Raw genomic sequence first — 25,614 nt, 5'->3', positions numbered from 1 at the left:
AGAAGCTGCGGATGCCCTGTCCTTGGAAGTGTTCAGAGTCAGGCTGGATGGGGCTTTGAGCAACATGATCTAGTGGGAGGTGTCCTCACCCATGGCTGGGGTTTGAACTAGATGATCTTTAAGGTCCCTCCAAGCCAAACCGTTCTATGATTCAATGATTCTTTGAAAAGCCTTGCATACCTTCTTATAAACATAGATCCTTCTAGGTCAGTTCTGGGCTTAAGAAAGCAGGATGCTTTCTTTGAAAACTCAAGGTCAGGATGTGGTCCTTGTAGAAAAAGATTGGTTTGTATCCTTCCATTGGTATTTTCTTAAGGGTGTTTTGTGGCTGAGAACCCAGTCCTTAAATTTGGATGCTACCTGTCCTGAGAATCTTCCGTACTAGGCAGTTTTGATACTAAACTGCTCTTCACCTGTTAATTAGGAGTCCATCATACTGCTACCCCCCAATTTTATAACATATGACTCCTGGATGCTGTGCAGTTGCCTCATCACATGAATTCCATTTAGCTCTTATTGTTGCACGCTTTAAGCTGCTAGCAGCTTACTGATTAGTACTTCTTTCTGTGGAGTTACTCGATCCAATACTGCTATTGCTTGCACCAGAAAATTTAGGGAGGTCCAAGCCTGTGCATCAAGTTCACCACCTACTGCGTTCATGCCCATTGGGGTGTTCTTGCAGCTAAATTCCTGTCCAGAATAGTTCCAGAGTTCACATCAACCAAGGAATCAACCTGCCTGTTTTTTTCCTCTTTTTCTCTTTTCGAACACATCTCTAGATTTGACTTCTGAAAGAGCACTTTTGTTTGTCTTCACCTTTACAAGACTGAACCACTAAATAGCTTCTGAGTCTGTGCTGACAAACTCCACAAAAGTCTTTGTGCAAAGGCTATGCTGAGACTTATTATAATACCAGACATATGATACTCGTTGTGAGTACACTCTTCCAGGGATCCAAATACCTTTGTTAGGTTAATACCTTTGCTGAGTATAATGCTGCTGTTGCTGAAAGCAAATGTCTGTCCTTATCCGTGCCAGCTTTTTTGCCTTGGCTGAGACATCTATAGGTGACACAGTGTGGTGTTGTTTTTTTTTGAGTTACTCTGCTTGAAGGATCCTCAAAAGCCTCTTGAGCTAATTAAAAATACACGGAACACATGCAGAGTGAATGTTTATATGCTGAGTCACTGATTTTTTTGCTTGTCAGTAACTGGAGTTTTTCAATGCACTTTTCCACATGAATCTTTGCTTTTTCCTGTCCTTTATCTTTTTCTTGTTGCAGTGAGTACTGAAATGGCACTTCCTCACAGAGCACTGAATACAAAACAGAATAGAGCATAATATTGGGTGTGTCTTACTCTGCTCTGAAAGCATGAAGTGCAGTTGGAGCATTTTTTTTGATTCATCCAAAAATGTTTATGGAAATGAGAGGCTGTCTGATTAGCTAATTTGCAGTTCTTACACGAGGAGCAAAGCTTTTCATTATTCAACAGTGTCCTTCTGCTACACTGCTAAGAAATTGTTGTCTCTTTTGGTTCTAGTTCCATCAGTTACATTAGTCCATCAAATATCTATCAGATGCTGAGTTCCTGATAGCATAAGTTTTGATAAAAACTTTTGATAAGTTTTTGGGGTTTTTCAGGGATTCTGGAAAGAGCCTGTTTTCCATGGGTCTCTTCTGAGTAGACCATGCCAGATATCACAATAATACAATCTACATCTATTTATTTATCTATGCTTAAGCAAAGAAAAGAATGTATGCATTTGTGTGGTATCTTCTAATTAAGTTTCTAAGAGACAGAAATTGAGTGTTAATCTTGGTTTTGATACTCACTCTTGGAAAAGTCACATTTATTTTCTCTTTTTTGTATTGGTAACATTTATCAGGATAATTATATATTCAGGACCTTATATGTATTATTTAACAGTGTGTACTTTCTGGGTATAAATTACAATTTATATACGTATAAAAAAAAAGTCTTCTTCTATTACTGTTTATTTCTCCGTTGCAGAAAAATCTGCTAGAGACTGAAAAGAAACTGAAAGGTTTAAAGCCTGTCTCTAAGACTGAAGGCAAAGGAAAAAGAATACTTATTGAAGAGATAGAGGATTCTGAAGGTAGTGAAGAAAGAGGAGAAAATGCAGAGGAATGTGGAAGAAGCAGTGGAGATAAAGGTAATGTCGTGTCATTTCCTGTTTAATTTTAAGCTGAAGAAAAAATTGTTGCCTTTGATATTATAATCTTCATTCACAAAATTCATCCATACTTGCTTGCAAATAATTTCCTCTGTTTGAAGACTAAAAATACATAGAATCATAGAATACTCTGAGTTGGAAGGGAACCATAAGGATCATCGAGTCCAACTCCTGGCACCACACAAGTCTACCCAAAAATTCAGACCATATGACTAAGAGCACAGTCCAAATGCTTCTTAAACTCTGACAGGCTTGGTGCTGTGCCTGTGTCCCTGGGGAGCTTGTTCCAGTGCACGACATCCCTCTTGGTGAAGAACCTCTTCCTGATATCCAGCCTGAACCTCCCCTGGTGCAGCTTGACACCATTCCCTCGGGTCCTATCACTGGTGACTAAAGAGAATAGATCGTCACTTGGCCCTCCACTCCCCCTCATGAGGAAGCTGTAAACCGTGATGAGGTCTCCCCTCAGCCTCTTCTTTTCCAGGCTGAACAGGCCAAGTGACCTCAGCCGCTTCTCATACATCTTCCCCTCTAAGCCCTTCACCATCTTAGTAGCCCTTCTCTGAGCACTCTCCAGTAGTGTCACATCCTTTTTGTACTGCGGTGCCCAGAACTGCACACAGTACTCAAGGTGAGGCCACACCAGCGCAGAGCAGAGCAGTCACTTCCCTCGACTGCCCATCAATGCCATGCTTGATGCACCCCAGGATATGGTTGGCCCTCCTGGCGATTGCCCAGCTCTCTAATCTGTCCAGATCTCTCTACATTCACTACTTAAAGTAGATCTGAACAGGAAGTCTAGAATCCAGTTTTGTTAGACATTTTTTAAAATATTTCTAAGAAAGGTATAACAAATGCAAATGGAAAAATGTTACTAAAAGTCACCTTCCTCCCTGTGTCCTGTATAATTTTATACCTTTCCTTTGATGTGTACCCTGTGAGTATTCTGAGATTAGAGAACATCTTGTGTTCCTTAGATCTTTATCTTGTACAATTCTTCTGCCTTCCTACCATCATTTTTTTTCTTCTGCATTTTTCCTCTCTCAATTGGATCAAAGGGCCTAAAACTGATCAAGTGGCACTTGATTTTTTTGTTGTTGTTTTTGAAAACAGTTTCAAATTTGTTCTTGTTTTGTTTTTTAATATGAGGTCATCTGCATGCACTGAAAGTATATATTAGAGGTAAACAACCTGTAATTCTTGTACTGTTTGTAGCTCACAAGCAGTTGAAGTGCAGCTCCTGTTCCTGTATTAGTGTGTGATTAACTGCAAGACTGCTGAGATGAAACTGCTGGCTTAATCAGAATGCATGACTTCAGGAGGAAGTGGGGTAGCAGAAATTTCTGAGGCTTGCTTTTGGGTTCAGCTGCATGTCTAGACTCCAGCCTGCCACAGAATAACATCCCTTTGTTGATTTCCACCCTTTTCTCCTTTCTGTTGGTTCTTTAAGGGAATTTGGCCACAGACAGCTGTGGCTTTTGTGTTTTCTATGGCTTACGTAGTTCTTTGTCTTGAAATTAAAATCAGCCTGTTAGTTTTCCAGTAGTCAAGATGTTCCACTTAATTGTGAATATTAGTCTCTAAATGTGTGAATTAGTAATGCATTGTTTGCACAAGAGTTTAGGCAAAATATATTTTTCAAAACCAGTAGGTTTCCACTAAGTCTTCTCAGCTAAAAGTCTTCTCAGCTAATACCCTGGAGGAAAGGATGGATCGTGTCCCTAACATTATATATAGGTAATGTAGGGGTTGCTTGCCATTGGGAGCATTCAGATGACTAAGTGCCTTTTAGATCCACAGGAAGGCTCCCATTCATCTGATGAAAGGTTAGGCTTTTGAATGTAGGGAAGATTGTCAACTGCCATCAGTGTAAGGTGTTCATGTGATATACGTAAGTATTTTTAAGATTTAGGAGGCAAGCATCTTCATAGATTACTGTGGGTTTTAAAGTATATCTGGAAACAAAGTAAATTCAGCTGTTGAATAAATTTGATATGCTCTGTGAACAGCAGTAAGCAGACTAAGCATCTTAGTCTTCTAGTTTCACTTCCTGTGTGGTATTAAATTTACTGGATGCCACAAAAGTTGTTTACAGAGAATTATTTTGTGATTTTTTTTATCAGTCTGTTTTCTACTTCATAGTACCAAATTAATTACCTCTGGAGATCATCTAGTCCACCTCACCCGCCAAGCAAGGTCACCTAGAGCACGTTGCACAGGATCACACTGAGGCAGGTTTTGAATGTCTCCAAAGGAGAGACTCCCCAGCCTCTCTGGGCAACTTGTTCCAGTGCTCCGTCACCCTCACAGTACAGAAGTGTTTTCTCGTAATCAGCTAGAACTTCTGTGTTTCAGTTTGTGCCCGTTGCCTCTCATCCTGTCACTGGGCACCACTGAAAAGATTCTGGCTGCATCTTCTTGACACCCTCCCTGCTCTCAGTCTCTCTTCATATGACAGATGCTCCAGTCCCCTAATCGTCTTAGTACCCCTTCTCTGGACTTGCTCTAGTAGCTCCATTTCCTTCTTGTACTGGAGAGCCCAGAGCTGGACACAATACTTCAGGTATGGCCTCACCAGGGCTGAGCAGAGGAGCAGGATCACCTCCCTTGACCTGCTGGCAATGCTCTTCCTAATGCAACCCAGGATCTCATTGGCCTTCTTGGCCTCAAGGGCACGTGGCTGGCTCATTAACAACCTACTGTCCACCAGGACCCCCAGGTCTCTTTCCACAGAGCTGCTTTCCAGCAGCCTGTAATGGCCAAAGGGTTATTCCTCCCTAGGTGAAGGACCCTGCACTTGTCTTTGTGGAGTTTCATGAGGTTCCTCTCTGCCCAACTCTCCAGCCTGTGCAGGTCTAAAGATGCCATCCAGAAGGACCTGGACAAATTTTTTTATGTAATGGACTGGGTTCTTATTTTCACTTCTTGAATTATTCCACGTGGAATAACGGAAGATTTATTTGATGCTACAGATAGTTCTTCAACATAGGTGTTAATGTCATGGTTTTTCACAGGGAACAGTGAGTGAGGTCTTGATTTGCATTTTGAAGTTTCTGATTTGTTTAGGAGCAATACATATTGGGTAGGAGACAATTAGAGCTTTTTCCTACTCAAGTGATCAGTTGTGCTTGCTGATGTATTTTTGGCATTGCTTTATGCTCTCCTCTACCACTGAGCCTCTAATATAATTGAGATGTTATCTGTTTCTTGATACTTAGTGGCAGCAGCTCTGTATACTCTCTCACTTGGCCTTTATGCCATATATGAATATGCATCTACCCAAATCTTAATTTGTAGTAATCTGTGACCAGACTTTTACTGTAATAGAAAGTTTCTTTGACACTGTGGCCTTGAATAAGTCACTGTGTCTGTTCTCCTTATGGTTACAAGCCTTATTGATGGGGTCTTGTACAAGGACATTTGGCCACCTTGTTATCCATAACCATAATTATTCTGTATTCCCTGTTCCTCCTTCCAGTGTGCTTTTTCATTTTCTATTTCTAATTTTTAGAATTGTAAATTCTGTGAAGAAGGAACTCTCATTTATAATTGATTGGTATAATGTCTAGCACAACAGGGCCCAACCCACTGTAGCTTTTAGGCTCTATTGAAAGCTTGCAATATGAGAAATCAGATCATGTTAAAATAAACAGCATTGAAAATTAACTCTAGAATTTAATTTGTAATGAATTTCTTGAAGTTAATAAAACCCCTCAGTTACCGTGTCAGCATAAATGTTGATCAGTAAGTCTTTTTTCATTCTTTACTACTGCACTGCAGCAGTCAGAGATCAGAATTATTTAAGAAATCTCTTTATTATATATTCTGGTTTAGAAAAATCCAGGTACAAACCAAGAAGATGTAATCCAAAACAGATTTACTGACAGTGTGTGGCACAAAAGAAAAAAAAAATTATTAAACATTAATCTCTGGAGATTTGGACCATTCCAGTTGCCTTCAAATATAGCTATTCCAGAGCAGTTAAAGCATTGGAACCTGACTTCATCATAGATGAATTCGTTGTGAGCTGGACTTTGTGGCCAGGCTCTTCTCAGTGATGTGCAGCGGTAAGACAAGAGGCACCGGCTAAAAACTGGAACACAGGAGGTTCCACACAAATGTGAGAACTTCTTTACAGTGAGGGTGACAGAGCTCTGGAACAGGCTGCCCTGAGAGGTTGTGGAGGCTCCTGCTCTGGAGATTTTCAAGACCCCCTGGACACTTTCTTGCTCAACCTGCTGTAGGGAACCTGCTTTTAGCAGGGGGTTGGACTCAATGATCCCCAGGGGTTGGAAGGAACATCTGTGATTCCGCGAGCTGAAATATTTTGCTTTTCCTTGTGCCACCGTTATTTTTGTGCCATGCTTCTGAAGGAGAAATACCTCAAATAGCTGAGAATTCATTCCCAGTGAAAGATGTCACCCGTTACATAAATACGCTTCAAATATTCTTTTCAGGGTATCCAAGAGCTTTTGATTTTTGACAGCCCTTCCATTTTAAGTCGGTTCCCTCATTGCTAACGTGGACTAAAATTCTTTAGAGTGTGTATTTCGGTCATTTCGTCCAAACTCCTTAACTTCCCCCCGTCCCTCCCCGCTTTTCCCCGGGTACCCCCCTGCGTGAGGCGCGGCGTGGAGCGGGCGGGGCGGCCCCCCCGCGGCGGGCGGGGCTTCGCTCCTCAGCCGCCCCTTGGCTACCCGCAGGGCGCCGGCAGGGAGCCGGCCCGGCCGCCATGGGCAGCGCGCAGAGGAAGGCGCACGGCGCCAAGGCCGAGGGCAGGGAGCAGCGCAGGGACCCCGCCGGCACCGCCGACCCCAAGGGCACGGCCGAGGAAGGCGCGCAGAGGCCGGAGCAGCAAGGTGAAGCCGATGGCTACTCGAACGGCGAGGGGGCGAGGGGGAGCCCCGCAGAGCAGCAGCCCCCCGGGGCGCACGGGGACGGGTCCACCTCGCTCCCGCCGGCTGCAGCGGAACTGAAAAGGGAAGGAAACGAGCTGTTTAAGGGAGGACAGTTCGGAGAAGCTGTGCTCAGATATTCCGAAGCCATTGAACACGTCGTTGGTCTAGGTGAGTGTGATACCTTCTGCTTAAACCGTATGTAGGTGGTTTAAGGGAACTAGAAGTGAAGTCACCGAGCCTATCCCTGGATTTTTGGCAGGAGTTACTGTGCCGTATTACTTCGTCATTGGCAATAGAAGCCAATTCATGTAATACAAAATGTAGGAAGATGAGTGAAGTAATCTTCTAACTTCCTTGGGACAGAGATGTTGGCATTTCTTTATGTTTGAATAACTCCATATTCTCAGTGACATGATAAAGGAAAGCTCCTTACAGCTTTGCATCAGCAAACTGCATCACTGCAGTACAACTTGCTCTGTGCAGCTACATTAATTCTGCAGTGTCGTTTTAGAGTGGTCTTTGATTTTAATTGTGACTTCTTTTAGGGGAACAAATTCCAGATGATTTAAGTATCTTGTACTCGAACAGAGCAGCGTGTTACCTCAAAGAAGGCAACTGCAGTGACTGTATTCAGGATTGTAACAGGTAAATTGCAACCTCCTATGTAGAGCAACAACATTCCTGATGATGATTAAACACTTTAAGTGATATCTTGTTATTGCACTTTGAAGCCCTGCCTGAATGACAGATAAGTTTATTTTTCATTTATGAAAACAATCACATGAAACCTAGGGAGAGAGTAAGTTTTAGTTTGCTTTCTTAGTGTGTGAAGGCTGTTGTTAGACGTATCATATTCACAAATATGCATAGAAAGCTTAAAATCTTTATTATAAAAGCAGGCTTACTTCAGTAATGCTCTATGGTAACCCATATGTAAAAATTTTGTTAAACCAACTGCTTATCATAGTGTTGGAAATGACTTTCAAGCATCTGTGTGGTGAATGTGTGTGTTCTATGTTTGTTTGTTTGCTTGTTTGTTTTTTAATATAAACTCAGCATAGTTAGGAACAGTGATTACAGTTGTTAAGGAACTGAGCTAAAATCCGTCTGCTTATGGTGGCTTTTAAGGACGCAGGTGTGAAAGATCAGACACCTTCAGTAACTTCCTAACACTGCTGTCAACTAAATTATTGGTGTATTTCCAGATGTCTTTTGCTGTAATTTCTGAAATAGCACTAGTAAGACTGAGGCTTAAAGGGCCAAAGAGGAGCCCAAGATGGTCAGAATTCTTTTTTTTTTTTTTAATTAATATAGTTGAACCCAACTATTAAAAAAAAAAAAAAACAACTAAATCTAAAGTATGTATGTAACTTTATATTAACTGAATATTTGACTTACTGTATAAATTCTGCCTGATGAAAAAGATTTTTGAAAATGTCATCTGAAAAAATTGACTTGCTATCAGCATTTTGTTAAAGTAGATGCAGGATCATAGACGGCTTGCTGATGAGACAAGATGGCATACTTAAGTGCCATGACATTCTTCAGTTCAGGAGGTTTCTAGTATGTAGGACTTCAGCCAAAGTCAGTAATACAAAGGTTTGGGTTTTTTTTATTCTTAGTGATTGGAAGCTTGGTTTTCTTATTACTTACATAGTATTTTAATCTCATGCATATTTTCTGGATCCACGATGACCCATAATGCTTAGTGAGCGCAGCAGAGGTAGAAAGAATGTAGAAACTGGGAGGCAGAACCGCAAAACTTCAAACACAGAAATTAGGCAATGTCAATTAAATCCACTCTAGGCAACACAACAAAAGGGATAATCTATGAAGAGGTTACTTGATATCATCGAAGTAAAAAATGGCGTAGTGCTTACATTTGCGATACAGAAAGTATATAAAATTATTGAATGTTTATTAAGTTTTAGCTACTTAGGGCTTAGAAGTTTGTCAAAAAAAAAAAAACTTTGTTGGATGTCTCTGTCTCAAGACTGTAATTTGGAGTGCCTGTATTTCTTTCTACAGAGAGTGAAACAGGGTTCCTATGTGCTAATATTATTTTCTCTTATTTAATATACTGGTGTTGCTTGGTTCATGGATGTATTATCATAGAGTAGAATCATTTAGGTTGGAAGAGACCTCTAAGATCATCTAGTCCAACCTTTAACCTAGCACTGCCAAGTCCATCATTAAACCATGTCACTAAGGTCTCCAAGTTTTTTGAAGACCTCCAGGGATGGTGACTCAACCAATTCCCTGGGCAGCCTGTTCCAATGCCTCACAATCCTTTCAATGAAGATATTTTCCCTAATACCCTACCTAAACCTCCCCTGGCGCAACTTAAGGCTATTTCCTATTGTCCTATTGCTTAGTGCTTGGGAGGAGAGACCAGTCCCACCTCACTATAGCCTCCTTTAAGGTAATTGTAGAGAGTATCTAAGTTTTATCTTTATATTCTGCCATGAAAAGGGAGTTTTCCATTCCCACTGATACTATTCTTCAAACAGTGTCTTCAGTCCCTGAGTGTATGTGTGGGTTTTTTCTTCTTTCTCAGTTTTAGGGACCTGGAAATTGTGTTATTTTTTGTCTGAGTTACACAATGGGAAGCATTTTTGTAGAGGTTTTTTAACGGCCGTGATGTCATGCTGTTGTATTTTGCAAACGCATTCAGCAGGATAAGGAGAAGTGGAGTGCTGGAAATGCTTATGAAATGGAAATGTTTGTTCTGGAAATCATTGTTTCTTTATTGTTAATGGAAGAGTGATGGAGAAAAACTAAGTTACAGCAAAAAAGGCCAACAGCATCTTGGGCCATATAAAGAGGAGCATAGCCAGTGGATGGAGGGAAAGTGATTATCCCCCTGTACTCTGCATATGATAGATAACATCTATGATACTGTTTTGGTTTTTGGCTTTCCCAGTACAAGAAAGATACTGATCAACTGGAGTGAGTTCAGTGAAGTGTTGCTGAGGAGGTTGTGGGCTCTGGAACACTTCCCTGGAAAAACTAAGGAAACTGGGTTTGTTCAGCTTAAAGAATGGCTTCAGGAGGTCCTAGCAGCAGTCTGCCAGAACCTGTGAGGAGATTGTCCAGAAGATGGAGCCTGGCTTTTCCTGGCAGTACGTTGTGGGTGGACAAGTGGCAACAGGTGAAAAGGAACCCAAGAGGTTCTGACTGCATGTTAGAGGGAAAAAAAAACAAACAACTTTTCCCTTTTCCCCATGGGAACACGGGGGTATTGCAACAGGCTGCCCAGAGAGGCTGTGCAGAAATTTTCTTGGAGGTTTTCAAGGCCTGATGGGATAAAGCTGTGAGCAACTTTCTGATCTTAGAGGTGACCTTTAGCAGAAGGTTGGGCTGGGGACCTCTGAACCTGAATTACCTCGTGATTCTTTGAAATCTAATCGCGTAGACTCATCCTAATTTCAGTATTTCAGTTTATCTTTTTGTCTCATTAGCAAGAATCATTGATTAATAAAAGGTAATCTTTAATCTATAAAGCCTTTGTGGGCTGCTTCGTCACTTTCCTGGAAAAGCACATGGTGTTCAGAAGTTCTCATTGCACAGTATTGGGGATTGAGTTCACTGTTGAACAGGCACCAATCGACAAAAGACAGGCACAAACCTAATAGCTGAAAATAGGGGTACATTCATGTTTTATTAGATCAGTTTTTTTACGTGCATACTTCCACGTAAGTAAGAAGAATTGAAGAATTGAAAATTGTGTAGGCACCATATACCCACCGATATTTAAGATCCCTTCCAATCTGAGCCATTCTATGATCTAGACATAACATTCTATGATCTAGACATGTTAGGAAAAAAACTTTTCCTAACAGCTGTCACTATATTACTTACATTACCAGGAAAACATTAGTTCTGCAGAAGGAAGATGTGGATGTAAGCAGAGTAAGCTGTAGTAAATGTGGATGTAAGCAGAGTAAGCTGTAGTAAATGTGGATGTAAGCAGAGTAAGCTGTAGTAAAAACACTAACAATTACATAACTGCATCTTATTTATTATTATTAATAGTATTAATAATAAACCACCCAAGTGTGTTTTCCAGGGTTATGTTACTGTATGACCTGTCTGAAGTCACAGAATTGTTCCATATAGATGTCTATCCCATAAAATATTCTTGCTGTTGTTATTTACGTTACTCTGTTTCAACACCATATCCTTCTGTTTTCTCCAGAGCTCTGGAGCTTCAGGCATTTTCCCTTAAGCCTCTCCTACGACGAGCAATGGCATACGAGTCCATGGAGCGGTATCGACAGGCATACGTTGATTATAAAACAGTTCTGCAAATAGACAGCAGCATACAAGCAGCAAATGATAGCGTTAATAGGTAAGTGCACTTTGTACATTTTCTACTCATCGGTCCAAATAGAAAAATAGAATTCAGTTTTGTTTGGGGCCTACCCTCCCTCTGTTCTACATGCCTGAGACAGGGTCATCACAACTACTATGTTCTAACTAGTGGACCAGTTATTTCATTTAGTTGTTTTCCCATTGCTTCACCATTGTCATCAGCAGTAGGTCATTTTTTATTTCAAAAATGTATTATTTAAAAGGCTTTCTTTTGCACTGGTTCTTCAAATTCTTTTCTTTCTGAATTTGTTTGACGCAATGTAAAGTAATATTTTAAGTCCGTACCTTTTCTCTGACATTCCTGTGCATATTAGCACTCTTCCTGTAGCAGTTGAAGATATATGTTGTGTTAATCCTCCATTATGCTGCAGTTGTGCAGACACTGAAGCAGCTTGATACAGTGATTGACTGCAAGGCTTAGAGGTGTAAAAAATAGAATTGAATCTTATTTTTGACTTGATTTCTGATGCTTCCAACATTAACTCTTGCTACCAAGAGATGTCTCAATTTCTGTAACTATATTGCAATAGTTCACAATTATGATAGTGTTTATACAAATTTATTCTCATTAACATATAGAAAGTACTTCCATACACAAATGAAAGGATTTCCATTCCCTTTTCTTTCCTTTTTTTCTTTTATTGAACAAAAATATTTATGAAAGTAGAACAGACATTAATAGTTGAGCAAAAACCTGCATTCATGTAACTTTTTTACAATGGAATCTAGTACTTTTCTCTTCAAGGCAACACCATGAGTGATTACATTATTCCCTATGCTTCATTAAAGAGGCCATGATATCTTTAAGTTCTGCTTTAACTTCTCCTCTTAGAAGTCTTACATTTGATTACACATCAAATAGTTACTGATCTGTGTCTGCATTGATAGTAGCCCATTTGGTTTGTTGAAATAACTGACTGACCTGGTATCTGAGTGAATTACTGTACTTTTTTTTTCTTTGCTTATTTTATCTGCAGATATTCTTTTCACATTTCGCCTGACAATGACTTGTAACTTGCTTAGTAATAAGCATATTTCCTTCTTTTCCCTTAACATTCTTCCTTTTCTCCCCTCTAGGCCTTCCTTATGTTTTTAGCTTCACTGCTCATTACTCTTTCCTCCCTGGCAACCCATCACCTTATTTCAGCTGCTTCTTCCTTCTTCTCTTCTCTTCTGCTGGTAATTCATTTTTGCTTGCAAATTCTTAGTTTCTAGAGCCTAGACCTCCTGCATAATTGAACTTTTAGTATGACTTACTTTTGAATTATTTATTGTTCATAAATTAAATTGTCGACTAAAGTATCGATTTTAATTTCCAAAGTAACACACCTTCTTAAGATGAATTTTAACCAAAAAATTGTAGTTACTCTACTGCCTTTTAACTTAATGGGACAACCCCAAAATAGCTCTATGAATTTATCAGGAATGTCAGGTCGTAACAGCATGCTTTTACTGGAGGATTTACTTGATTTTAAGTTCCTGGAGGAAATTGGATGGTGATCCTGTAGGAAGCTGACAGATAAACTCATCTTCCTACTTATGTCTGAAGGCAGGTTTACTGAATCTTGTTAAGGCTTGTCTTTCTGCCCTTACCTAGCTAAGCAGGCTTTCCAGAAATCTTAGAATCCAAGGGGTTTGATATTTCAGATAATTCTCATGTAAAAGATGAGTAGAATTTTTTAAGATCAAGCCTTTACCTGACCATTTTACAACCAAACGAAAATAACAAAGAAAGGAACGTAAGTACATATTTTTATGAAAAGGTAACTGAGAACAAATATAAAGAATTATTTGAGTGTTTGTCATGGTTAGATGATAATGAGTAGTCTTTTATTGGTTATTTTGAGGTGACTTTTAGTTAAATCGGAAGGACTGTATCTTTTAATGGTCTGTGCCAAATCACAGGAAAATGCCTTTCAAGTATACTTTTTAATTAGTGTAGTTTTACTAGCTTTGTGAACATCAGTGACTTTCTTTGTATTTTAATTTCCTCTTGAGTGATTGTTTTATTATTTGCTTTTCATTGTTAGAAATACACAAGCTCTAATGGGGGGCAGTATGTTCATGCATTTCCATTTACTAAATTGAAATTTCATTCCAAAATTCTCTCAACCCCTTTAATGCCAGTTAGTAAATTGCAATAGACAACTTGAGAACTTTTAATAAAAGCCCTGTATGAGTATTGTAGTGTACCGACTATGTCTTTGTGATAAATTCCAAAACTGCAAGGAGATTGTTAGGTCAAGTTAGAGTGATAGTGTTGGGGAATGAGTATCTGTCACAACCTTTTTTGTGAGATACCTGTGCTCTGTTAAATTAGCCATAGCTCACAGGTATGCATTTTTGCAGAAGGCCATTCTAAGAAGAGACTGCCCTATTACAAGAAATCAATCAAAAAATTCTGCTGATTTTGGTGAATTAGATCAGGTTTTTTGTCCAACTTTTTAAAGCCATTATGATAAGTAGAAAAGAACTGACAGGAAGGAAGTGGGATGCTGGTTTACAGTTGAAACTCTGTTACTTTCTATGAGAAGCAGCAGAACAGAAATAATTGCCTTTTTACTATAAAGTTTACAATTTTCTTCTCTAACAAAAAAAAAGAGTAAATCATAGGGCTATTTAATTTATGATGGTATGCCACATTTTTCTTAACAATTGCATTTGTATGACGCTTTAAAAACCTAACGTTTTAGGAAAATTAGAGCAAAACAGAACTTGGACAAGCTTCTCTGTTGTCCTGTAAAATACTGCTTACTAATCATCCAGATAGAGGAATGCCCTGAAAGGGCATGTGCAGCTAATACATAGAAAAATAGTCTTGTTCACTTAGAAAGAGTTGGAACAGAGATATAATACTACAAAATGTGATATTCTGTATATGAAGAACTTATTTTCAGTTCAAAATGGTATGTTTCATTTTATGTAATACATAAAATCACGTTATATTGCTCCACGAACAGTGTTTTTCATCTACATCATTGAAATACACTGGTAATTTCTGTTTTACAATAAATGTCCACTTGGACATGGTCCTGGGCAACCTGTTGTAGTTGTCTCTACTTGAGCAGGGGGTTGGACCAGATGACCTCCAGAGGTCCCTGCCAACTTTAACCATTCCGTGAGTCTGAAATAATATGAGAACAGATGCTGCTTCTTGTATTGGCTCTTCTCTCAGACCCAAATTGGAAAAGAATTTGGTCCCAATTGCTTTGACTCTATTGCCATAATCTTTCACTGAGGATTTATTATTATTATTAGTGTGTAGCCATTTTTCAAATACTTAAAGAGAATAAAATCAAGGAAGTAAACTTTATTTGGGTTATTTATACTCATTTTATCTCATTCATGTCACGTTCAAGGTAACAATTTTTTTTGAAGAGTATTCATGTAGTATGTTTTCAAACTTGTGTTAAATGGAAACACACCTATTATGCAAATTTCAGTTTAATGACTTCCATAATATCAATGTGACTTGCTTTACTACTGAACTGAGGATTTTTCTTTGTTAAAGCATATGTTAGACTTATCACCAGTTGAACTTAAGAGCCGTTTATTTTGATATCAGAAGACTTACATCAATGTTATTCTCATCATAGATTAATTTGTGTGGTTTTTTTTTGTTTGATTGTTGTCTTTTAAAACACTGCAAAAAATGTAACAGAAACATTAAGTCTTATATGGCTTTACTCGTGTTTATTTAGGTCTTGCTCCAAAATATATCACAGCAATGGGAAACTCCCACTTAAGTGCATTTTGACTCGAACCTCTCGCGTGTCAAAATAAATGCATTGGTTAAAGAGAAACTGAAAAGATCAAATATATTTTTCTTTGCCTTTTTAAATGGGGATGAAGAATGATCATTTGAAAAATTTGACTGTTGTATAAAATGTAATTTAATATATACTTTATGACCTACACTGGTTATCTACAAAATTGCTATGTAAGAGGTAATTATTGTGTAAGAGGTTTTGCTTGACACTGGCAAATTTAGGTACCACTTGTATATCTGAGTGTATTGTATTTTACTTATGCTTCAAATAACACCAATGAACACCTAAGAAAACTAAGCAAAATTAAATGTCTTTCCTCTATTTCTTTACTGCGTGTTTCAGGCAGCAGTTAGAGCTTAGTTGCAAAATAAGTCATTTGCTTAAATATTTATAGATGTAGCTGATGTCAGTTTCTTGTCTCCTACATACTAGCATAAGTATTTTAATTTAAAATGGAAAAAAAGTCTGAATCAAATAAATTAATTCAATGGTGTTGACTGCTGTAACTTTTTTTCATTAGTCTTAAGGATAACTGTTTGGTTGTTTTGGGGAAAATTGGAACATTGCATTATTTTATTTGGCTGTAGTTTATTAAAGCATTAAATAAATATATGAAAAGTCATGCTGATAGGAGTTTTCTTTTTCAGAATAACAAAGACTTTAATTGACCAGGATGGCTCTAGTTGGAGGGAGAAACTGCCACCGATTCCAGTTGTCCCAGTCGCTGCTCAGCGACACAGGTGGGATGGAGGAAATTTTACTTCAGAGGTTAAGCCAAGCAATACTACAGATACGAACGGAGAAGAACAGTTGCAGATGAATCGTACGTATAGCTAATGCAAGTATATATACATACAAGAAAATAATGTTAATTGAAAAATGGAATACAATTTAATAATGTCAAAAGAACATCTTTAGAAAATATTTATTTTTTTGAAAAGGCAAATAAGATGATGGTCTTTTGGTACAATAAGGGTTAATGTGCTTTAAGGAACCACAGTAATGATAATTTTTTTAGTCCAGATGATTTAGTTTGTAGCAAGTCATTTCTAAAGCTACATAAAATAGAGCAGAAATACTCACCAGCAGTGTGTTGAGTCCTACCACAAGTATCAGTGGTTTCCCTAACCTCATGCTACAGTTATAATGTAGTTCCACCCCCCACCCCCCCCCGCTCACCCCTCCAAAACAAACAATCAATCAAACAACCCCAGACCAACACCAGAAACCCATCCTCAGTAACATAATCCGCTGCATAATCTGTAGCCATCATTTAATTGTTCGTGGAAGTATTGTTCAGCTTTTCAGGTAGACTGAACAGGCTACAGAATAACACTTCTGATGTTTTTAAGTACAGATTTCAACTTTGACTGTGACTATTCAGTAGTCACCTTTCAAAACCGTTAGTTTAAGACTTTTTACACATAAGCGCCAAGTGCTTTATTCCTTTAGGAGACTTTGTTCCTCCTGATTTTTCCCCTTTGTTGGAGTTTTTATTTTTTCTACTCCAGCAATTCAAGTGAAGGAACCCTTCTGATTCTGTTTTATTGATGTTAAAGATTCTTCTTGCAAAGTCTTCAGCTGTATCATTTTTGATTCTTACTTGACTGTTGATTGGTTCCCTTTTAAGTTTATTTCAATATAAAGAAAATTAGCACTGAAGATAATCTCCCCTTGATTAAGAGAGGGGAGACTGCAAAGAATAGCTGCATTGTTCGCCAAATATGTAACGTGGTTGTCTGTTAGTAATCCATTATTGAAATAATGCATGCCCACAAATATTTTGCGTTCTTGGGCCCTACAAGTTTAAGGACTTCAATATTACCTTAAAGATCATCTTTAAATTTATTTGTACCTGATATAGAACAACAGACAACTTACAGATGCATGCATTTTTGAGAATTGGATGTTTTTCTCAAGAATAAAGCATTGTTCTAGAAACTTAGAATAGCATAATGTATGTATGATCTACATAACAGTGCAAACTGAAGTATGGTAAACAGCATGGTAAACAGTATGGTAAACTACAGAAAGTTGTTTTTCACTTATGGAACGTGAAGAATATCAATGTATAATTTAAGTTCAATTAAATTCATAACAATGTTACTTTTTAAAATTTCCAGTGACTTAAGTATTTCCATTACAGTTGTTGTTAGCACTTATATGCGTTGTTAGCACATTACTGATTTATCACTCTTCAGGATTGGGCAGTAATTGGATTTAGCATTTATTTTTGAAATACAGTAGAAAACTGATGTTTTGCACAAATGGGTTGCTATTAAACAGAAATTCTTAGGTTGAAAATTGTTTTTGTTGTAGTGATTGTACTCCAGGCTTTCCCTGTTATTAAGGGATGCAATTTGTTGTTTTTAATTTATTTCATTGTATAACCAACCTATTTAATCTAAACCTTTTAACTAGTAAGGATTAAATTTACATCTATATAACCTTGTGTAACATTGTGAAGAGAGATAACTTGAAGATCATCATAGTGAAAAGCATGAAGATAAGCAGTTCCTCAGAACACTAGTGATGATCACGTTAACCTGTTCTGAAACACACTGAAATCAGCCATCAATATCTTCATGGAGTGTGGTCCGCAGGATTTTGATACAAAAAACTTACATAAATGTATTTCAAATAGAGTGGGTTTTGTTTTTAGAAATAGTAAATGAAAGCCGTGTAACCATTTTCTTCACTGAAGGCCAACTCAAAGATCGTGGTTGCCTTCTAGGACTTGTATTAAACCAGTGAGACCCCTGGTAATAGCTGGCACTGGAAGCGTGCCAGCAATAACATTCAGTAATTATTTAAACATTATGCGTAGCTGACATTTTTTTTTGCAACGATTGTGTGTTGTTTTTTTTTGTGTCCTAACAACTTGAGCTATAATTTAGTTATGTTTCCTGCTTAAATCTGCTTTGCTTTCAGATTGTTATTTATATTTTTCCCCAAGTCCGCATGTAGTTTTCTGGCATCAGAGACTGCCGTATTTTTTTTAAAAGAGCTCACTGAGCCTAATTATTGGTTAAAATGGTCTTCTTTATATGCAGTGTTTAAAACCTGAAGCTTGGCAGGGGGCTCATATTCTTTTAGCAAGGTACAGAAAACAGATTTTTCAAATGTTATTTACTTGGAATTATGTTACTAATTTTTGCTTGCTCACTAAATTTTGTTTGCTCACACTTAGACATGAAACTGCAGTCAGGATTGGTTTTCCACTACAAACGTAATGAAAAAATGCAGACTAACCCAGAAGCACATGTAACAAAGGATGTGGAGTTTAGAAGGAAAGAAAATTATTGAAGAGCAACACAACATAAAATATATATATATAATATATATATATATAAATATATATAATATATATATATATAATAAATATATATATATAAAATATATATATATATTTTATGTTTTCAGGTTACTCTGAAAGCATCTTTTTTATAGAAATCATTAACAGACTATTATTGATGTATCACTAACCCTAACTGATGTGATGATTTGTTTGTCATTGTCAGTTTAACATCAAAATTATGATGGATCAGTTGCTTGCAGAAAGAATATTAGGTGAAATTACGGTTTTTGGTGTGATGGTGAAGATCTAGAAGGCCTTTAATCCTGTTTATCAAATCTCCACCACTGTAAATAAAGTCAGTATGTCAGTGGAGATGCATAATCCCTCTGTACTGCACAGAACACGTTGACAGGAAGAGGTAAAAGTGTAGAGCTGTCTATTTGCATTCACATTATTTTCAGCAAAACTGTTAACTTGGTGCATTGGAAGGTATATGTTGTGCCAAATGTGTATAGGTTAGTTCATGCCTTTCTTAGAGCATCAGGGAGATTGGGAACACACATTGCAATGTGCAAACTGATAAAGATCCTCCAGGTGCCTGGCATTTATTCTTAAGTCTGGGTGGACTGCTCAGTTACCCTTAATGCACTGACCTTCTTAGGTAACAATGTGATCCTTTTGTTACATAGGTGAGAAAGCAGAGGAAGAGTTCAAGACATTAAAAAACGAAGGGAATGATTTCGTAAAGAACGGTAAATACGAAGAAGCTGTAAATAAATACAGCGAATGCATGAAGTTAAATGACAAAGAATGTACAATCTACACTAACAGGTAAAGATTTAAAATTTAACCCCCCTTTGTGGAATAACAACACTTACATTTTCCTACTGCAAATAGAGATTTCTCATCACTTCAGTCACTGTTGTAAAGAAAGTTTTTTTTTCCTGCTTGATAAGTGTTTCTAAGAACAAAATTGATTTTTGGTTAAACAGCATTACTTCCCAAGGGGAGCAAGTATTAATGTCACTGATAGTTATATAAAGACTTTAAGATATATGTAAAATAAGCTACAGTAAAAGTTATAATTAACATAGTGTTTTGCAGATTGTTTTTGAGAATACTGGTATGATTTTAATTAAAAACTAATGTGCAGTAGCAGTATCTCAACCATGAAGAATAATAGTTCAGAGAATGGGCATAGTGCAAAAATAAAAGTAGGAACCTGGTCACACAGCAGCATTATTTTAAAGGTTGACCTAATTCTGCCATATAATTCTTTATACTGTAATCCTATCAGCTTCCACGAACTAAGAAGGATTTGATTAGGCCGATACTTGAATAGGAGACTTTCAAGTTATAACTAGGTACAGAAGGTAGTAGTGGTTATTTAATCTAGAGCACTTTTTTACCCAGAATGGCTGTATAGGATCCCTATTGTATCCATTAGTATACTATCATATTAACCTAAGATAAATTCCGCTTCTAAAATGTGTACGTACCTGCTTAACTTCAAGCATTATTCATAGTTGAATTTTGACTTTTTATTACAGGAATTCTCTAAATCCATCCAGTGATGTCATTAATACTTAGTGGTTTTGATGTACTCTAAAAAAAAAAAATAAAAGACACATTAAGATTGTGTGAAATAATTGTAATTAACGTTTATGAGTCAGATACTGTTGGCACTACAGTATGCTAGAATTTACTTATATTGCAGTGTATTCTGTTTTTCTGTGTTAGAGCTCTCTGTTACTTGAAACTGTATAAATATGAAGAGGCTAAGCAAGATTGTGATCATGTTCTTCAAATAGAAGATTCTAATATTAAAGCTTTTTATAGAAGAGCACTAGCGTACAAAGGATTACAGGTGAGGAAAAAGAACATGACAGGTATTTTTAAGCACTTCTAAACTTGCTTATCCTCTTCAAAGGCAATCAGGTAGTTGCAGTCAACGAACACAAAGCGTGCAGTGCTGATGATTTATTACTTTGCAAAGCATTAGGCATACATAAAATATACATATTTTTGGAACATAAAAATCTTCATGTTGACTTGCAGTAACTTGAGAAAAGACAAGAATATTGGAACAAATGAGCTTTGACTGGAGATTAGCTAAGCAAGTTTCAACTGTTCTAATGTTCTAATATACTTCTGGGTGTCACAATCTTTTTTTTTCCCTGTCAGGGTGTTCACTATATCTTTGGTAACGACACGCAGATTCTTTTCAAGTCTGTCTTCATCTGTCCAAACTAAAATCTCAAGCTGTCTTTTGGCATCTGCGCATGTATAACTGCTTGTCAGTATTGTACCAGGCCTTTAATTATCTTTGTTTTCTTCCCTCTTCCTCCTCTAAACACATTACAAACCTTTGTCAGAGAGTTCCTTTCTCACTCTGTGGGCAGTATGGGGACTGAACCTTTTTCTTTTCCATCTGCACATTGAAGTTGTCTGTACCATCCCTGTCTTATATCACAGTTCCTTGAGTATCATTTTATCTGACCTTGATAAAACACGGTCTTATATTGCTCATATCCATCCTGAGTGTGACTGCAAATGTCATGTTACATCATTTGAACCGTCATTTTGTCCATCACTCTGTTGGTTCCCCCTTCTTCACTGGGTGAGTTAACTGCTTTTCTATACTTCATAATTCCTTCATAGTAATCCTTACTCTACCTGTCAACTCTTGTATTGAACGGTCAGCTTCTCATTTCTGTTGTCTCATGATGTCAGCTTTCATCATCTACTTTGTATTAAATTTTACAAGTGTCTTTAAACAAAGATCTTAACCGCTTTCTCCTGCGTTTTTTGTAACTGGAGGTGATCACTCCAAATATCCACCAAGTTCTAGCAGTGTTCTTCAAAGGAATACTTACATCAGAGCTCCCTTATGTTTGATGCCTTAACAAAAATTCGTTGTCACTCAGCCTACAAATCACTTGAACAGTTTGTATGTGCTTATCAGGATACCTGACTATTCACATTCTATGTTACAACACCAAATTTAGGTCTTAGTAACCATGAGAATCTTTTGATGATAAATGTGTTCCTCTGTTACAGTAGCTACAAAATTTTGAGGGTTTCCTTTGATTAATTTTCAGAGAAGGTGAAAAGTATTCATTTTGTGTAAAATCATTTTTTGTAGCTGTACCAAGCTCCCAGGTATTAATCATCTGTAACTGTATGTTGTTGGAGTTAATAACAAAAATAAATAAATAGTATAAATAGAAGCAAAAACAAATAGTGAATCTACTGGTCAAAAAAAAAAGAATTACACACTAGCAAAGAATGTCAAGAATTGGAAAAACGGTTTAGCAGTTTTTTTGTAAATATTTAAAAAAAAAAAAAAACATACATTTTGGTTGGATTTAATACCTTTATTATTTCAAGTTCTAGGGTTGTGAGTTAGTGGTAATACCAGAGGAAGCAACAAAAGTGATCTGGGGTTGACAAATGACTGTGTAACAAAAGATACTACTGACTAGATGCATCTGTTTAGGCAAAGATGTAACTAAGCTGGAAAGTGTTATTTGTTTATAAATATCTGGGTATTTATTTGGCAGAAAGCTGCAGTGGCATTTAATGTAGTAAATTATTTTTATAGATTCACTGAGATGTAAAGGAAGATCAGAATGGAAATCATGCTCATCTGGTGAATTAGGCCTATAACGTGGGACGTGGGACTGGCCTGTATCTCCTACAGCTGATAGTCAATTCCTTGCTTTGGGTACAACCATATCAAATGAGTTTGTCACGAAATCTGGCAGGCTGCACTTTGAAACCCAGGACTGGTTATTTTCTGACCCTTGTTCTGGAACCTCATTTCTCTGTAGTTGTGAATCTTCGCATTTGTAGTTCCAGTGCTTTAGCTTAAATGGTAGCTGGTTTTTGATGAAAGCAATCTGTCTCCTTCATGCATTCATTTGCATAGGCTGAATAATTCTGGTTTTCTTAACTCTTTGTTCATAATACAGCAAACTTTGGTTAATTTACAGACTTACTGCAATGGCTCTGCACCTTGAATACAGTTAATTGGTATTGAACAAAATATTCTGGATAGAAAAGATGATGAGTGTCTTGTAGACTGGTGCTTTAATTACAGTTAAGCTGCAGAGGAAATACCTCAAGTGGTACATCAGAGGACATTTTTTTTTTCTGTAGTAATATGAATGACTTAAGATAACTTTGTGATACTGCTTGGGAACAGAAGAAATATTGGGTCTCTCACTTGAAGAAATTGTGTTTCTGCATAGTCTTTCGCTATCTGCAGTTACATGTCATTCTTATTTTTGATACTCCAGCCTTCAAGGTATCTTGATTTTTTTTTTTCATGTGGTGTTTCAGTCTTCCTCAGAACTGATGCTGCTATTAACTTCATCTGTCCAGAAAACTTAATATGAAAATTCATATTTAATGCCAAAATTAGAAGTTAAAACATTAAATAAATCACAAGACTGATCCATGAGGAATTATGTCCTAATGTCATTCTGTCTCTTTATTTGTCCTTATCTTGGTTATTCCAGAATTTGTAAAGTAATCTCAGTCTTCTCAAGTATTAGCATAAATTTCCCATGTCAACCTGTAAGAGGTTATCTATTGAAGTGATGCCCAGGAAGATTAGGCATATTTTTAACTCAGGTGACTCTCTTTCATTGGCAAAGCAAATATGCAAACTGTTGATGGTCTAGCATTATATTAATCTTCAGGAGGTGTTCCAGCGTTAAGCAATTATGCTTAAAAGCAGCAATCTTCAGTAAGCCATTCACTGGCACAAGGAAATGGTTTTCAGAACATAAATTATTTCATAGTACATATTTAATAAGGAAGTCTTGTTTCACAAAATATTCAAGTTCATCCGTGGTTTCATTTTTTTCTTCCTTTAATGAAATTACACTGTATTTAGATGATTTTTATCTACTTAGTGTCAAGATTCTAGCACTTCTATTTCTCTTAATTGGAAAGGACAGTATGGTGATTACAGTTTATATTTCTAGTGGTGTGTTTATTGAAAAAAAATATTTTCCCTTTTACTTACAGAACTATCAAGCCAGTGTTGATGATCTCAACAAAGTCCTTCTAATAGATCCAAATGTTCTTGAGGCAAAAAATGAACTAGAGCAGGTAACCCAACTGCTTAACCTTGGCAGCAGCGCTGTAACTGGCAGTCTACAAAAGCAAAGGAAGAAAATAACCATACAAGAGGTATATCTGTTCATTTTTAAAAGCAAGCAGTACAGAAGCCACACATTTGAAAAAATACTGTTAAAGGTTTTGTTTTGCAGTCCTTAGCTATATATTTTTGGGGGGTGGGGTTGTATATTTAATGTTATTCTGAGGGCATATTGGAAGATTCTTACATAAGATGTGTTTGGCATCCACTGTGTTCTTTAGTAAAGCTTGGCATGCTTTGAGGTACATTCATAACCACAGCAGAAATGAAAAAAGTACATTTAGATGGCATTAAGCCTGAGCATATGCTCCTTGTAAACAAAAACTGCTTACTTTGAAATACCTATTTTACAGAATGTGGCTGACAAATAGCCATTTTTCTTTTAAAGTCTGTGCTACTCAGGAAACCTCTGGCAGAGGTTCATTGTTAGCAGACGTGCTGGCTGTTCTTGCCTTAGTAGTAAAATTACTGGTCCAAAGAAGAAAATCCTGCCTTAAAGAACAATGGTATGGGTGAAACATCTGTGGAATCTTACAAAAGAAATGCAGGATGTAATGTTACATTCAAGATCAAAATATTAGCTTTGGGGAGTTGTGTGTTGGATTAGGTGATGAAGGGATTTTCTCAGTCATCTGATGTTTTTGGATCGTAACTTTGCTAGTCCTTTACAAATGTGTTTTTTTCCCTTTTCTGTTTAAAAGATGCAAGTTCTAGTCTATACAGTATGAAACTGAGACTGTAATTTGATTGTGTAATTTCAAAATGGTGGTGTAACAGAATTTTTAATATAGAAACAACTTGTTTTATTGATACACTTCATTGTCACAAGTTCATGGGACTTTACATAACTGGTGTTACTGGGAATAATGTTAGTTAAGCTGTGAGTTGTGACAAACAAAGGGACTTGGAGAGTGTTCAGAGGAGGTCTGGGAAGTGAAGGCATTGTTCAGAGACCAGCTAACTGCATTACTGGCAGTGGTAATTTTTCCAGGGGTGGGGCAGGAAGCATTTATATTTGCTATCGTAATTATAGCTGTCCCCTTCAAGAGCATTCCCTGTCTTATCTACTGTAATACATGGGAATTCCGTGAAAACAGACTGCAAAGATAACTAGGGAAAATTTAATTAGAAATTGATTTATCATTATTGCATTTTAATCAAGCTATAATTGTATGTAAGACGGATACCTCTGTGGATAGTAATGATTGTTGACGAACAGAGCAAAAGCTCTATAAGCCCAGTGCAGTGCTCTGCGGAAATGACTAAGCTGGCTCCCGGCACAGCACTGATACTGTACAAGGCAATATCTTGAGACTTTTCCAAAAGCTTGGCATCAGCTGGAGAGATCCCCTTCAGTGGTTTGTTTTGGTCAGTTTGTACTAATCCCACGACTCCTGATGGTTTGAAATGGATTTTAGCAAATGTAGTTGATCCCAAGGCTAATTTTATTGCAACCGCTTCATGAAATTCAGTACAGCCTGCAAGCTCTGAAGACATTAAGTGGGTATTCATGCAGTTACACCATGGTGAGCTTTCTGCTTCCACAACAAGCCTGAACAGCAGCCTGATGCCACTGCTGTATGCCTGTGCTATTCTGAAGTCATGGCAATAAAATGGAACACTGCTATCTGGGGGCTAAACTTCAGTTCTGCCTGTGTTCTGCAACTTCACGTTTAGTTACATGCATACAGTCCTCCTTAGCAATCTCCTGGGGTGCTTCAGATGTCTTTCTGCAGTGAAAGGAAATATAAAATACACGCTTTTGACTAGAAAGAAACCTGTAAAGCTAAATTAGAAAGGTACCATTCTGGGGGGGGAAGTAGGATATAGAGAAAAGTAGGAGCCTTTCTTTTATGAAGAGTAAAATGTTAACTATAACGAATTGACATTATTATTGAATATATGCAT

General features: G+C 37.4%; 1 protein-coding gene across 3 annotated transcripts in view; it reads left to right on the top strand.

Moving 5' to 3' along the window:
- SPAG1 (sperm associated antigen 1) overlaps window positions 1-25,614 on the top strand; it is a 44,565-nt gene that overhangs the window by 17,428 nt on the left and 1,523 nt on the right. For all 3 annotated transcript variants that reach the window (XM_083822593.1, XM_083822594.1, XM_083822595.1), the window contains 8 exons: window positions 2,013-2,175; window positions 6,900-7,262; window positions 7,640-7,739; window positions 11,293-11,445; window positions 15,886-16,061; window positions 19,226-19,367; window positions 20,277-20,403; window positions 23,574-23,738. In XM_083822593.1, coding sequence (XP_083678719.1) covers window positions 2,013-2,175; window positions 6,900-7,262; window positions 7,640-7,739; window positions 11,293-11,445; window positions 15,886-16,061; window positions 19,226-19,367; window positions 20,277-20,403; window positions 23,574-23,738 — 1,389 coding nt within the window. The remainder of the gene's footprint in view (window positions 1-2,012; window positions 2,176-6,899; window positions 7,263-7,639; window positions 7,740-11,292; window positions 11,446-15,885; window positions 16,062-19,225; window positions 19,368-20,276; window positions 20,404-23,573; window positions 23,739-25,614) is intronic.

This window comes from Anser anser (assembly GCF_964211835.1).
Source record: "Anser anser genome assembly, chromosome: 2".
NCBI classification, from domain to species: domain Eukaryota; kingdom Metazoa; phylum Chordata; class Aves; order Anseriformes; family Anatidae; genus Anser; species Anser anser.
This window is presented reverse-complemented; position numbering and strand designations above follow the sequence as displayed.